Source organism: Pyxicephalus adspersus, chromosome 5 (genome assembly GCF_032062135.1).
Source record: "Pyxicephalus adspersus chromosome 5, UCB_Pads_2.0, whole genome shotgun sequence".
NCBI lineage: Eukaryota > Metazoa > Chordata > Amphibia > Anura > Pyxicephalidae > Pyxicephalus > Pyxicephalus adspersus.
Window position 1 is genome coordinate 129,084,968 of NC_092862.1, and position 16,532 is coordinate 129,101,499.

Consider the following 16,532-nt stretch of genomic DNA (forward strand, 5'->3'; position numbering starts at 1 on the left):
TGGGAGGAAACTGGAGTACCAGTAGGAAACCCATGCAAACAGAGGGAGAACCTGCAAACTCCATGCAGATGAGTCCTGGGTAAGATTCGAACCTGGAATCTAGTGCTTCAAAGGCCAGAGTGCTACCTCTGAGCCACTGTGCTGCCCAAATATCTAATTCAAAGTAAGTGAAACGTCTCACTTTAGCACAAATGCAATGTTTCCTGGATAGCATAATTAGCTCGCAGGTTGTTTTTACAAGTTTTCTGCACTGGCTTTTAAATAAAGATTTAAAAGGGTATGAGCTTGCACCCTTGAGAAAGTCACAAATTCAAAGGTGTTACCAGGATGCACATTAGGACTGTGGGTAGGGGAAGGTATTTCACCCCTGTAGGAACTCAATCTGCATTGGTAACCTTTGATTTGTACAATTTCTTAAAATTAGCCATGCACCTAATTTGGTTACAAAGACTACAATAATATTTTTCCATTTAATATTCATGTCACCGTCGTGTTAGGAAAAGCTTGTTCATGCACTTGCAAAAAAAGAAGTGAATCAGTAACAATGGAACGTCTGGAAATACGATTAACAATAAAGTAGACCTGAAAGTGTTTTAGACTTCCCAGAACTGACAGCAGTCCTCCCCATTATTATTATTCTATCAGTAAACTGAGCTCTGTGAGGAATACCTGTAATGAAAACTGCTATCACATAGTTAGTCATCATCCAGCAGGTCTCTGAGTGACATAGCGACCACTCCCTTAACTTTCCAGCTTCTGAGAACTAAATTACTTCAATATTCTTAATGTTCCACTCATTTAGTGTCCAGACAAAAGAATGGTTAGCTTTCCTTTTCTAATCTCTTCTCAGGGATCTGTTAGTGGATGTATCTCCAGATTCATTCCTGGCTGCTCACTCATCTGTTCCTAAGTTTCCTTTACAGACTTTTAATACATCTGCTTCACAGTGACATACATAACAGTCATTAGTCATTTTACAATGCTTGACTGAAAACCTGAAAAAAATATTTTATAGTTTGAATGTGTTTTCTTTTAAAATAAACCTAAAGATTAAGTATTTGTGTTGCCCACATCATCCAACTCCAAACATTTTAAACCAGTTATTGGTCCATATTAGATGGTAGATAACTGGCTTCTATGAGCAAAATCATCTCTTTTACAAAACAGACTATAGAAGCATGGATGAAGCAACTTGGAAAGATGTGAAACTGTGTTAGAGGTCAAGGCTGTCCCTTCTTTCCTGAAATTAAATTATTATGATATAATTTTAAATATTTATCTCAATAGGCTTTCTTCTGGACTCCTCCTCCCCTTTAGCCATACTGTGACGTATTGATCTTGGTGAGGCGTTCTGTGACCTCTGTTTGCACATCATTAGTGAATAACCCTAGTGAAACTTACAGAAATTTTAGTATGTCAGTGGGCTTCGCCATGACTGTCATGGAGTTCGATTGACAGCCACAACAGGTAAGACAGATCCAGAGCTGATGGTCATCTTAAGCAGTAGGTAATAGCAAAGTCAGTAATCTAATGGCCAAGATTATTGTAGACAAAGGTTAGGGTTAAGGTTCCGAACAAGTTAACAGTGAAGTGAATGACAGTGTCAGAGGTAACAGGCTGATAATCGGGATAAGAGAAGACAAGCTGAGTACAATATCCGTCCAGAAAGGAAAGAAAGGGACAGACTTCATCTAGAGAAAAAGCAAACAGGCATACCTATTGGTGAAGCAGAAGAAGTTCAGGCCTCAATTTAAATTGCCATAGTGAGCACAAATGTGCGCAAAAGAGCCACGAGATGCAGTACTGAACAAAAATCAGCAGATGACAATTTTTCAGGGTTGATTTTGATAATGACCTTCTTACTGCTCCTTTTATCAGTGTTCTTGACTTTGATCACATTAGTAGCATTTTGTATTGCTTATACCAACACTGATCTCATTGTTCCTGTATCGGTATTATTACGGGGATCATCTGGTGCCCACACATCAGTGGCTTTCTCGGACTTGATGGGTATTACTATGAACTCACTGTGGATTATTTACAGATTCCTTAGTTGCTTTTTTCAAAAGAAGCCTGATTCATCCTAAAGGGGAACCTTGCTATACTCATCTGACACTGTTCCTTCTCAGGGTGCTTATTATTTTCTTCCTAGTTGCAACATTTGGCCATCTTGATCAGTCGGGCAGGGATGACCTAACTCCTGCATTCAATCCCAACTGCCATCCTTTTTGTTCTTTCACATCCTGGTTGGTCATTGACCTGAAGCATGCATATTTATTAGAATTCACCATATACTTCCCTGGCTGTGAGCTCCTTTTATTTTTCACTCAAAAGTGGAACCGTACCCCTCTATACTCACCTGTCCCTATTTTTCGTTGAAGGCCGCCCCCATTTTCTTTCTATTTGCGATCTACAGCGGTCTTGATTGCCCAACCAGCATGATATAACTCTCACACATTTAATCCTGGTTGCCATCCTTTTTGTTCCTTCATAGCATGGTTGGTCATTGACTTGAAACAAGCATGTGCATTGGAGGTGACATACACTTCACAGGCTGTGTGCTTGTTCTATTATTCTATCCTAGTAATTCCCCTTTTACCCCTAATTACCTCCTGCCTTCTTTAGATCCTTATTACAATGTTATTTTTACCAAAGCAGAGGAGCATGGGTCACAGTGTACTGCAAAGAACCCGAACAACATTACCCAGAATAACATTCTATAATATAATTTGTTTAAATGTAATTATGTCTGATTTTATGTGACTTTGCTGCCACACCAACTCAATTGTCATTTAATTCTTAATCGTTCTCAGTTATTTCCACACAGTCTTTTTGGAAAGTTCAGGTTTTAGTTTACCTCAGTGACTTGAGCCTCTTCCTAGATTTCCAAAATAACGCAAGCGAGACCTCCTGTACACATGTAATCAAATTAGCAGGCTGCGCTCATAACACGCTGTGGTCACAGCATGTTCTGTTTAGGTAAGGTTGTGTAGTTTAGATTTCCCAACAAATGTTTTTATGACTATTTGTTAGTTGGAGACAGACGTATTTCAACCCTAAATGCCATCCCGTGTACACTTCTCTTTGAAACAGCAGTCTTCCTTTTTCTGTTACTTCATAAATCCCTTTTGGCCACATGACCCCGCTAAAGATCAAGCAGGAGGCTAGCTTCCAAGCCTCAGCAAGCAGGTTGTCCTCTAAGGTCCAATAACACAAACCTGAATGCGTATTAGACAGTCTCAATGTAACACTGTAAAATTTTTAATATAATAACACTCAAGCATGTAATTGCCATCGCTTAAGGCCTTCTTATTTGCTTTGATACTGTGCGGGTGTGAGTCAAACTAACATTTTTCCAAGGTACCCGTGTGCTAAGAACATTAGCTTTGCAAGTATTTCTGTTAAGTAAAATAATGGCACACTTGTCAGATTTACAAAAAATGAGGTAGTTCAAGATTTTACAGCCTTAACTTTAAAGTAAACCTGTGCTTTCCTGTGCTTGTTGAAGATGTTTCATCAATTAGCTTTAAATTAATGAGTTTCAGGAACATACTAAAATCTTTAGAGCCACTTGGAGGGGATTTGGTACTGTCACCCACACACAATGCTCTGTTTAAAAGAACTTTTAACAATTCACACCTTCATTCATGTATCCCTAAGCAATTAACATATGCCCCTAGATATCATAGCTCCATAGCAGCTGAATTATACCCTGAGTGGCGCAGGGTGGTTCTACCAGCTTTACAGCACCTGTCAAGTTTTTGAAAAGTCAGCATTTGCCTTAACATGGGATTGAGTTACCCATGTGGCTTTTAATACTAAATACTTTCCTGATACTCATTACAGTCGCGGACGCTACTTCTATGAGTAGTGAAACATCTCAAACATTGGTGAAAAAGTCCAGTTGCATGTGATTGACTACTACTATCTATATACCATACCCTTGATAAATTAGCACCGTCAATGATGTAAATAAAGATTAGCTGCCACTTTGATCAGTCAAGGTAAAGTGACAGGTTCTCCTACTCACATTTACAGTGCTTCTCAAGTCCTAATACTCCATTGGAACCCCTATTAAAATCATGGTGCTTCTGGGTTTAGGGAAATATGTGACCTCCTCCCAGGATGCATTGTTGATGCCTGAATGGTCTATCGCTCGGACCCCACATTGTCACCTGACAAGGAGTAGAATGAAGTTATCTTTGTGTGAGCTCAATCTGATACCGAGGTCCAGAACTTCCAGCTCCTATGGAGGAATGGAAAAGCAGGAGAGCATGGAATATTTGAGTAGCAGTTGACAACTTTTTACCACCTCCTCACCTCTTTTCTCCTCCATGTACTTATGGAAGTGAGAAAGAAGAAATACTATGAAGATTACAAATTACAACTTGAAAATTTCCCACTTTGACCCCTGACTTGGGACCTGACCTCTCTTGCTTGCTGCCTGCCTCGACCCCGGCCTTCCTTGACAATTCTTCTGCCTAGTGATTTGCTACCATGTATCCTCCTGCCCAACCTGGTGTGCCCAAGGACCGCAACCAGCAGCGCAACATTCTTACCACTAGAGGCTCTGGAGAAGACCTGGTTACCGCTTAGATTTTGTGCCATGGCCCTTCTCAGGGCTCACGCCACTTTTGTGCAAGCCATAGCGCCCCCCAGAGGTTCAGTCTTCCTAAGCGTGACACTGAGCTTGTTGCTTTGCATTTAAAATACACTAGCAGTAACTTTACTGCTAGCAGTGCTTTCTTAAACACATATTGGCTTCATCAGTATACTTTTTTAATACCATAGGTAAAGTAATGACATTTTTTGCATGTTCGCACCAAATATTGACAGGCTTGTGATCTTTCATTTAATCACCTCCTTTAGGCTCACTGCTGTTGAATTTCTGTAAAAAGAACTGACCTGTCATTCACACCAGTTTTCTGTATGATATTTATGGAAATCTATTGGAAATGTATTCATCCTTTTTCTAGTTCCAGTAGTAATTGCTTTTCATTACTTTAGATGACTTTAGCAGTTCAGCTTCCCATGTTATAATGTTCTGGGTCAAAAAGAAAAATATTCCTTTTGAGGAATTTAACTAACTTCTGGAGCATTTACTGTATGTCTGATTGGCTGGGGTCCGGGGCCCCTGTGACACAGAGGACTATTTTCTGTAAATGCAATGAGGTCAGCTGGAGTTTAGGCAGAGGATGAACTTCACTGTATTAATGCAAGGCTTTTTTTCAGTCTGGTAAATTTGCAGGTTTGGAAGTCAGACAGATTTGGGAACTCTCTATTGACAATAAAAAACAAGCAAACATTGTCTGGAGGTAAAATAATAAATATAATCAACTATATCTTTTCTGGAACTAATCCAAGTTCCAAAGATCTACCTATGTCTCCAGGTACTGTGTGTAGGACCATGACAAGAGCCTGTTCAATCTCCACTAACAGATGTGCACAGAAAGCTAGCTGCATACCAGTGCTTCCAAGTCAAATGAACATCCAATCAAACAACCATAGGGTTTTGTTATCATTTTAAGTGGCCTCCTAGGTTTGAAACAAAATTTTTATTGTAGTTTTGGAACAAGTGGGAAAAGTTTTGATAGCTTCACATCTTCCTGGTGTGATGAAGTTAATTTATTAAAATGGTTTGAGAATGCACTAAAATGCAAAGAATAGTAGGGAGCACAGAGAGAGAACACAAAGAAAGAGGTTTGTGAGGTCGGGGACTTATATACGGAAAACACGGTCTTATCACTTTTTCTTGGTTTCCCATATATATTCTTTGCTGTTTAATGTCCACGCTAGCAATATTATGTCTGGTGAACTTACTCTATTTATGTGACCTAGAACAGAACTAGGCAAAACAAACATAATATGTTTCGTTAGCTTGAATCAATGTCCCTACTACTGTGATTCCTTTTCAACAGAACTAGGCAAGAGAAATATAACATACTCTATACATTCTAACAAAAATATGTTTGTGAACTATGTATTTGTATGACTTTGTTATATATGAAGGTAATATGTACCAATACTTTCATAGTTTGACAATACTCTTGAGCCTCGTACCTCTTTGTGTTCTCTCTCTGTGCTCCCTACTATTCTTTGAATTGTATTTACCAAAGAGGGAGGCCCAACTGTACACACCTTGAATCCCCCAGGGACAACAGGGAACATCCCCATTCCCACCACCCCTCTCCTATCTCCTTCTCCCCTCTCATCGATCTGTCCTGACAATGACATACGATGAGGAATCAAGATAGAAGTGAAGGGATGAGAGCGCAGCAGGGTGCTGCTTTCTCCTTTTCCCCCCTCTCCTCTCCATAGAACAGAACAGCCCTATACCTTTAGCACTTGTTTGTTCATCTGACATCAATACGATTTCTATCACTGAAGCTCTAGATTTTACTGACAGTATTTTAGGAACAATAGGTCTGGTTCAGCAGAGGTGAGAATCCATATAAGGGCTTCATGTTACATGGCAAGGGTTACCGTTAGGGTTACAGGGATCTAAGGGTAGACCATTGTTTTCAGCATAGCAGTGATGGAAGAGACTTTACAATTAATGCATTGTGAAGTTGCATAAAAACGTAGAAAAAGTCAGTATTCTATATGTCTATACTTGTTCTGAATCATATACTTGACTAGTCAAAGCATTGGTATGAATGTAGCTCACTAGCACTTTCTATCAGAACCTTAAATTTAAAGTACTTAATTTATCATCAAGGGTTAGGAGTGGCATTCAGCAGTATTAGTGACTGGAAAAGTAAGTATGTGAACTTATCTTTTACAGGTTTTTCTTTTATTAGAAATTGGAAAAAGGGTTTTCTTTAATTGTTTCTCTGAACAATGTCCCGTGCTGAGAATATAACAATAAACATCCAACACCTTGCATGGCTGGTGGCTCTCATTCCTGGCTGTCACATACAACTCCCCTGTGATCACTGGCACATGGAGGCTTAGGGCTACACTGACAAAATAAATATTGAGTCCAAGGGTGGGCAAAATTTTTGGCCACAATGTGTTTTAAAATTTGACAGACAGGCCGGGCTAGTATAAGATGAATGGAGAGTGTTTGTATAAACTGATAAAAAATGTGCAAAAACAGTCCGGATTAAAAAGCCCAATGGGCTGTAATTTGCCCATGTCTGATTTAGCCTGAACGTGGCAGATTTTATCTATATAATACTGTAAATGTATTCACAATAAGAATGTTAAAATAAAAAAGATTTAAAATAAGGTTGTGTACTGGGTCTAAGGGTGCTTTTTTGTCTCTTCAGCCATGTTTATTTATGTTTTTATTCAGATTGGTTCTTTGAAGATTTTGAAGGAAATTAGTCATAATTCACAAATAAGATCTGCTATTGCTGACTATGGAGGGCTGCAGATAATGGTGAACATACTTGACTGCCAGGACAAGGATCTGAAATGCCTGGCAGCTGAAACTATTGCCAATGTTGCAAAGTTCAGGAGGGCCCGGCGGACAGTAAGGCAGCACGGTGGCATCAAGAGACTGGTAAGTGTTTTGATGACTGATTGCAACTAGAATTCAAAAGCATTAATTAATGGTCTGCATCAAGGTCAACTTTAGGATCAAAGTGTAAATTGTAAGTGGATGTAAAGCCAAAACGTTTTCTTTTCTTTTTTTTTTTTTTTTTTTTTTAGACCAGGGTAAGATTCTAATCCCTGTCAGGTTTTTAGAGTCGTTTATGTACCTACTAGGTAGAATAGTTGTTCAGAGACCTAGGTCTTAATTTATTAAAGCTCTCCAAGGCTAGAGAGCATACACTTTCATCAGTGAAGCTGGGTGATCCAGCAAACCTGGAATGTGTCCAGGACTGAAAACATTTGCTAACAAATAGCAAGTGACTTTTAAGAAATCTGTTCCAGGTTTGCTGGATCAGCTTTATTAATGAAAGTGTATCTATTTTTTAAAAGTCTGGCCCTCAGTATTGTAAAATCCATAGAGATTGGAAAAATCCTTCAAATGGGGACAACTCCCAAAAAGGATAATCCATTCTCCTCTCACTTCCTGTTGCATCACTGGATTAGGAAATGAAGGGAAAACCTCCAAACAACATGCTGGAAGCAAAATAATTAAAGGCTCAACATGTTTTTTAGTGTTCTTTAAAGATATACAAGTGAGATGCCTAGCCCCAAGTGAGAGCACTGGGCCGTGAAGTACTGCTGCATTTATTATACATAGCTTTGGTTTTGAATCTAGAACAATGTTGCTTTGTTAGTGGAAATAAAATTTTCTGTCCAAGTAATCCTCAAACTGTGAAAAAGTGGTATTGTTTTATCACAAGTATTTCTCAAGAGAAAAACAAACCTCAAAAGAGCTGTGTGACTTTTACTAAAGATAAAATGCTGATGTTTCAACACCCGATACCTCAACACCGCCCCTTTGTAAGCACTCGTAAAATTGACAATACATGTCCAATGCTATAATTGTGTTTTGCCAATTTTTAAAATTTCTGGGATTTTCATTATGCTGCGATTTATGGCAGACAGATTTATAACTTGTAAAGTTTATGAGCAGAATTAATTAATCATTGACAGCGGGGCAGTATACTGCATTAGCAGTAGCCCCTCCCACATTTGGCCTCTACATTCAACTTTTCAATAAGTAATTTTCCAGTTCCATAACTCTGCTCCATTCTAAATGCTTTGGAGGAAAAAAAAATTCCATTTGAGATCTTTAAAATGAAAATTGGGGGGAGACTGGAATGCAACTTTCGTGGGTATGTTCAGCGTCTGGAAAATACCGATTGTTTCAAAGACACTTAATAAAAATTAATAGATGCCTGATGAGAAGACAATTGTACTTTAAATAAACAAAAACAGTCCTCAATCTGTTCTCTGTACAGGGAGCAGGAAAAAAACATTTATGTTAAAGTAAAATCTGCAGCAGTTTAGTTTTCTTTTACTTAGCCCAGTTGTTATGTAAAACAAAATTAAGGAGACCCCGTCACAACTGTGAGAAATAAAGCAAAAGTGCCCAATGCAAGAAAACAACTTACCAGTCAGCCAGGTGGTGTGTTACATTTTACCTCACTTGTAAAACATCAGGTGCCACTTCTATAGAATCATTCTGGGTGGGTCAGATAGTGTCCCCTGCCCAGTGTTGTAGTTCCTACCATCAACTCCTACTTTACTACTTGGCCTGTAGTGATTGAGAGGGTTCAGCAGTGGAAATCACAGCATCTAGTGGGGTTGATGAGAATGATACAGCTGTACCCAGAGCTTTGCAAGATTGTAATGATTCGCCACCAACGGACAAATAAATATAAAGGTTCCTTATCCACAGAGTGCCTTAAATTTTATTTGTCTTGCATTGGTGACAGGGTTGCTTTAAAGGTATACTCTGGTCTTCGATGATCTTTTGCTATGGGAATCCATGCAGTAACCATATCCTATTCACCAAGGGCCCTTGTCTTCTTCCTGTCATTTCGATACTATGTAAGTGTAAAACTACTCAGGAACTGGTAAGGTTGTGAGGGCATGTGAAGTCTGATAGCTTCTGCCATGACAACCGAATGACCCCTAACTATTGTACAGCAAAAGTTGGAAAACAGTCTATGTAGATCACAGGGCTCCAAATGTCCTATTTCAGGCTACATTTCACTCCTGACTGAAGCTAAAGGGTCATAAGCTCAGAATCTGGTTTAACTTTAAAAAATATTTAGCATTTTACATAGGTACAAATGAGTCTAGTTTTTGGTTATGGTCATATAAGACCAAGGCTCGTCTCAATAGATGGATCGTGAGTCCAGTATGCACGGTAGCATTCGTTTATTTTGGCAAAATCATTAAAGGAATATTATTATTGTTATTATTAATAATATTAATAATAAACAGTATTTATATAGCAACAACATATTACGCAGCGCTGTACATTAAACGGGTTGCAAATGACAGATAAATACAGACAGTGACACAGGAGGAGGAGGAGAGGACCCTGCCCAGAAGAGCTTATAAGTTAGGAGGCATATAGGTCGTTATGGTCATAATTTACTAATTTGGACATAACTTTGTCTTCAAGGTGGGACTGTTGGACTGTGTTCCTATGAGGTCCTCTAACCTGACTCCAGAGCAGGAGAAGGATATTGAGGTGGCACGGTGTGGAGCTTTGGCTCTTTGGAGTTGTTCTAAAAGCACAAGAAATAAAGAAGCAATTCGTAAAGCTGGAGGAATCCCGCTACTAGCAAGACTTCTTAAATCTCCACATTCAAATATGCTGATACCTGTGGTGGGCACTTTGCAGGAATGTGCTTCAGAGGTAAGTGCCTGTGTCTGCTTCCACACAACAACATTCCTATATTTTTTTGATGTTTATATGAATCTATAACAAATCCCATTCATGGGCTTTTTATGAAATTAAATTGTAAAGGAAACAATTAGATGATTTTTTAAGGCTTTGTGCAAAATTTAGTTCTATTATTATTATTCATATTAATAATAATAAACAGTATTTATATAGTACCAACATATTACGCAGTGCTGTACATTAAATGGGGGTTGCAAATGACAGACGAATACAGACAGTGATACAGGGGGGGATGACCCTGCCCCGAAGAGCTTACAATCTAGTAGGTGGGGGAATTTACACACAGTTTAAAAACATTTTTTAAATTTTTTTTGAACACTTAGGTAATCAGATTAAAAATTAGCGTCAATTAAATTCTGAATATAATTTGGGTCAAATGGGAAGAAACAAAAAAGTTTGAAATCCACTAAAATTTGGGATCAGACAGGGCTTTATTTCAGAAAGGGACAGGTCATTGTCATCATCTTCTGTCAAAATACCACTGAGCTGTGCTTGCGCAGGGAGTGTAGGAAGCCAGGATTACTGGCGCATCTCTGTTTCCCCTGCAACTGCCAGAACTGAATGAACTCCCATGGGCATACACCGGACCTACGTCTTCCCTGCCTGGTCAGACAAGATGGCTGAGGATCAAAACAGGAAGGTTTGGCAAGGAAGGTTATAGTGCCTTACAAAAGAACAGGGATTGCAATTAAAAAAAATGCCATCAGGCAGGTAAGGTAATTTTATTGCAAAAGGGATGCCTGTCTTGTGCCTGCCTGGTTGCAATTTTTTTAAAATTGGTGGGTTTAGCTTTGCTTGAGATGGCACCATCAGAATAAAATACACAAAATAGAGTAGAACGTGTTGCTTGCTCATATTTCTTAGCTGTAGTTCTTCGGGTCTGTGAGCTTTGTGAGGATATAGGGCCTGATTTAATAACGCTCTCCAAGGCTGGAGAGGATACACTTTTATCAGTGAAGCTGGGTGATAGAGCAAACCTGGAAGAGATCTGGTCTAGGATTCAAAACATTTTCTAGCAAAAAAAAAAACAGGAAGATGCATGCAACAAGTAAATATAGCTGGTCCTGTGTACAAAAAAATTAAAAAAAGGTTAAACAATAGAAAGATGATTTACAACTATTTTTTTTCTATATGCAAAACTAAAATAATAGACAAAGACCGTAGTTGCCTTTTAAGTTTTCTATTTTTATATATATAATGTGTCAGATGCAAAGATATTTAGCAGGGCAAATCACAAGCAGAAAATACTAGTCATAATTTAAATCATTTTCAGGGAAAAGTGATCATGTATAGGGTTTAAAGAATATTTTTAAGCAGTTTAACAAATAGAACAAAATTACATTTGATATACCAGGTCAGATAGGAACATAAATTTTAAAATGTTCCTAAAGCCTATATTCATAATATTATTATAGCATAATATCAAATGTAAATCTGACCTATTGGTCGTTTTTATCTTGGCACGAGTCTGGTTGTATAACTGCGGTTTTATATTTTTATGTTTTTGACTGTTCTTCCCCAGAAGAGCATAAAATGAGAATTGTATATTTTTGTAAGAAATAACCTTTTACTCTGTTTTCCACATAAGTTCTAAATATGGTGTATCGGAAGATTGGAGTCCCCTGATACACCGGGTTAAAAACATCTGCACGAAAACTAATTGAAACTTCTTCTGTTAAATCCTCCATTAGTGTTTATTACGGAATAGATGGTTATAGGGTTACCATCCAAGCCGAATGGTCTTCTGATTAACCTTTTGTTTGGTACTTAAATAATTAAAACAGCATGATGATGTAAACTTTGGATGATTCTTTAAAGAATAGGCAATTTCAGGCTGAACAATTTTATTAAGCTTTGTAAAGTGATAGCAGGTCAGACGCTACAAGCACAGTTTTTTTTGCCATTAACTTTTTGAACTCTGTTTAATGTGTTAAGATATCTATTTGTACAGTATATATTAGTGTGGTTTTTATATAGCTTTTTATATAGTGTTTAGGCCTGACTATAAAACCACATGAAAATAAAGCAAAAAGCAGATTTCTAGGAACAATAATGTTCCAGTAAGACATTTTCATAAGGTAATCGCTACATAAAAACCAGAAAAGGCAGAAATTTATATTAAGTTTTCTTAGAGAAAGTGGAAAAACAATACACTTACTACCCCGATACTGATTGGTGGGGGTGGACTGCTCAGAACCCTTGTCAAGCAGCTTTGTTACCATCACCGTGGGAGGGACAAATCAGAGCTGGTTGCTGTCTGCACAGTATTACACCCTGCTATTCAGGGATCCTTGGGGAGGGGGGCTCTAGATTATAAGAGTTCTGATCCGGTGCCTCCAGTACAAGGTACAAGTAGCAAGTTTTTTTTTTATTACAGGTTAACTATAAAGGAAACCTTGTGCTTTTTTATGCAGGGCAAAGCAGTAAATTAATATCCATTACCCCACTAACAGCACCTAATCATCTTTTCTCCACTTATCACCACACTAAGAACACCTAGGAAGCAAAGACCTACTCCACTTCATGTGACTAGGTGTTTTGGTGATTGCCTCAATGCCATCCCTAGGGGGTGGGAACAGAGTCCCCAGCCCTGTTTAAGCTTCATCTCCTTTGACAGCTGAATTCATATGTAAGCTTTTCCTGTAAACGTTCAGCTTGGCCACACTTATTTCAGCCTCTGGTGCCTTTAATTTTTTTTTTATTCCAATAACTTTTAGTGACTTTCAGGACTAACAGAGTCTTTGGAGGGAGTTAAATCAGTCTGACTTTACCAGGAAGGGTCAAGATTTGCATGTATTTTCAGCTGACAATTTCTAGATATACTAATTGTTTTTATGTGAAGTTTTGTTTTTTTAATAAAGATAACCTGTAATAAACATATTGATCATAAACTTTGGTTTGTGATAGGTTTACATTTAGAAAGATCAGTTCCATAATAATAATAAAAATAATAATAATAGTAAGCTCACATGGGAACTCTGAAATCTTGGACATACAAACATTCAGTTTCAGATTGCATGATGATTATGCCCACAACATATTTTAATAAATCTTACTCACCCAATTGTAACAGATCAACAAAAAAATATAGGACTACAAGACTCTATTCTCTTCTTTCTCCATACCAGAAGGGTATGGTTCTGTAGTCTTCAGAGATAGCTAGGAACAACAATTACAGGAACATTACAATCTTCAGGGCACTGAAAGTTTTAAGTTCCTGATTTACAAATATTTATAGCACTCACACAAATATAACAGTGTTTCAATGGTATGTTTAACAGATTGAAAAATACCAAATAAGGGAAGTTCATTATTATGGTTTAAGTACCCTTTACGTTAACAAAACAATGTCCTTTGGTTGGTGAACAGAAGATTACACCTTCTTTAATAAATAATATTTTATGTGACTTTGTCATACTCAGAAGTATAAACTTGCAAGTACAAGCCATGTTCTAATATATACCATATCTTTTTTTATTCAACGCTTTTTTTTTTTTCAGCCAAGTTATAGGCTTGCAATTAAGACAGAGAAGATGATTGAAGATCTAGTGAAAAACCTGAACAGTGAAAACCAAGAGCTACAGATGCATTGTGCTAGTGCTATCTTTAAGGTACATAATCATGTTTTCATTATTTTCTGCTGTTTATCATTTTGTAGTTAAAATGTCTAAATTCTAAAGTATTTATTATAATGATTCTTCCTGGGTACAGCAGATTTGTTTAGAAAATTCCTGAGCTCATGACCTTAATGAAACAGAAACAGTATAAACACAGACTCGTGGAAGAAAACGTTTTTTCTTTTTTGCAATTATCATTAATTGTAAATTGTCTTCAGTGATTTTTAAATTTTCAAACAAAAATCAAATGTTATGTCTTTAAAATAGGGCATCACAAGCATTCTGTTAACTGTATCTCTACAAGGCTCTCCCAAAATAATATTTTCTTCTTTTCTGATTGGCTCGTTGCTTTTTCCAAAAGTCTGCACTAAGTTAAATATAAATTCGAGGCATTACCTTGATTAAAAGTTTTGTTCTGCAATATGTGTTTTTCCTCATTTCAAGTAAATTTTTCTTTTTTTATAAAAATCAGTCAGTTGAGGACTGTCACAGACATTAGGCTCCCTCTGACCGTGTCAACTCTGCCAGTGTGATTGTAGGGACCTAACTGTCAGCCAGCCCCCACTATATAGCTGGCAGTGGACAAAATGTTGCCAGGCTTTATTTAAAATTTACATTATAATATAATTGATATATAGAGTTTTATATATTGCTTATATGCAAAACAAAAGTGTGTCCTTTAATTTATAAAAAAAATTTCAGCCATAATTGCTATGTAGTGCTTCTGGAAAGTTAAACCACAGATGGCTTCCTAAATCAGCTGGGGACTGCAGTGGCTGAGTCTCTGCACTTCCCTGAACCTGCACACCAGTTTTGGCCATTACAAGGATGTACCACTCTCTGTTTTTTGATTTTCAGTTGCTCCAAATTATGTAGAATGCAATTAGAGGATTAAGATTACCTCTACTGCAGCCTAAGAAATCAAATTAAAAAGAAGGCAGAAACAGAACAGAAACTTTGGTAGAAGAGTTTACTGCCAGACTTTTAGGAGGTACAGTATTATATAAAACAAACTGGGGCTGAACCTGTTAAAGTCTACCTGTAACTAAACTTTTAAATTATTGACCAATTTAAAGCTTATAAAACCTATTAAAAATGTATAAACTCTAGTCAATTCAAAATGATAAATCATGGCAAAATCCCCTGTTCCCAATTTGGTGATAGGTATTTCCAGGTTTCTCCTGCTGACCCATTGCCAGTGCAGGACACAATGGTGACAGCAAGTGACTTCATAAAAGCCACCAGGAAGCATAAAATCAGTTTGGAGGTTGGTGCAGGGTGAAGTTTTAGGAAATGGGTTGACATACAAACATATAAAGCTGCTTTCGGTGCCTGTGTAATTTTTCTGAACCTCTAAAAGGGTCACTTTAAAGATAAAGTTATCCTTTAGAGACTGGACAAAGAAGAATTACAACTGAATTGAAATAAAAATGTAATCCTTTTTAAGATGGAAAGAAAACATCTGTATCTGCATGATTTCATAGTTCAGCCTCTCCATTGCCAATATTAGTGCCCCAAGAAGAGAATTAATCTGCACAGAGCTTCACTTAGGATGTTTGTCTAAGTGTACAAGCAGAAAAGAGGCAGCGCAGTTAAATATAATGGTGTTTCAGTCATACCAGCAATTCATGTCCAAGCCAAAATGTTTGTTAAAATGAAACTTTTTTTTCATCACCTCATTTGGCATGCCACTCTTTCATTTTGTCTCCTCCAACAATCCCCATAATGATGTCCACACATTATGTTTTATTTGATTTTGCAAATTACATATGTTGTGGTTTAAGTGACAACAAAAGTTTCACTCTTATTGTTTTTTTCAAGGCGTTTTAGCATACCCAATGTTTGTCTAGATTCTTCTATTTATTATATTCCTTTGCTCCCTCATTTTTTGCCCTCTTTACTGCCTGGGTATTGTTTATGACATCAGGTTTTATGATTATGATTCCTGCCAGCATTCTTCTCTGTGTAAGTCATCCACTTTGCCTTTTATAATTCAAGTGGCAGCAGCTATTTTTTTTTTAAATATTTGTTATTGATGTCATATTAAATGTCCAAGTATTATGAAATGGATAACATGAACAGAGATGCTTTGGCAGTACTACAAAAGCCACAGGCAAGCCATAATCACCAATTCCCACTCCATAAGGCAATTCATATTACCGAAGGCCGCCAATCTTATTACTTAAGCAGTTGATTCGCAAACACAAAAACCAATAATGTTTTCTGGAAAATGAATGTGGTGCATGAGATAGGGAATCTTTCTCAAATTTCTCTCTGTTTGTGATATACAGTGTGCGGAGGACGAGGAGACCCGTGATCTCGTGAGACAATATGGAGGGCTGCAGCCGTTAGCTTTGCTGCTTAACAAGTTTGACAATAAGGAGCTATTAGCAGCAGTGACTGGTGCCATCTGGAAGTGTTCCATCAGCCGGGATAATGTGACAAAGTATGAGCAACATTTTGATTTTGTCTTTTTTTCTAACCTAGTCGATGTGTGTTTTGCATTATCTAAATCCCAGACAGTGATAATGTTCACTTTAAAAGCCGTTTTGGGCCGTTGCTGGCCAGCTGGTAGAGTTGAAAGAAGGTCAGGG

At 37.6% G+C, this 16,532-nt stretch overlaps 1 protein-coding gene across 1 annotated transcript in view; it reads left to right on the plus strand.

The window, feature by feature from the left end:
• ODAD2 (outer dynein arm docking complex subunit 2) overlaps positions 1–16,532 on the plus strand; it is an 88,638-nt gene that overhangs the window by 30,614 nt on the left and 41,492 nt on the right. Inside the window, exons 11-14 of the mRNA XM_072413403.1 lie at positions 7,298–7,507; positions 10,037–10,273; positions 13,822–13,932; positions 16,230–16,384. Coding sequence (XP_072269504.1) covers positions 7,298–7,507; positions 10,037–10,273; positions 13,822–13,932; positions 16,230–16,384 — 713 coding nt within the window. The remainder of the gene's footprint in view (positions 1–7,297; positions 7,508–10,036; positions 10,274–13,821; positions 13,933–16,229; positions 16,385–16,532) is intronic.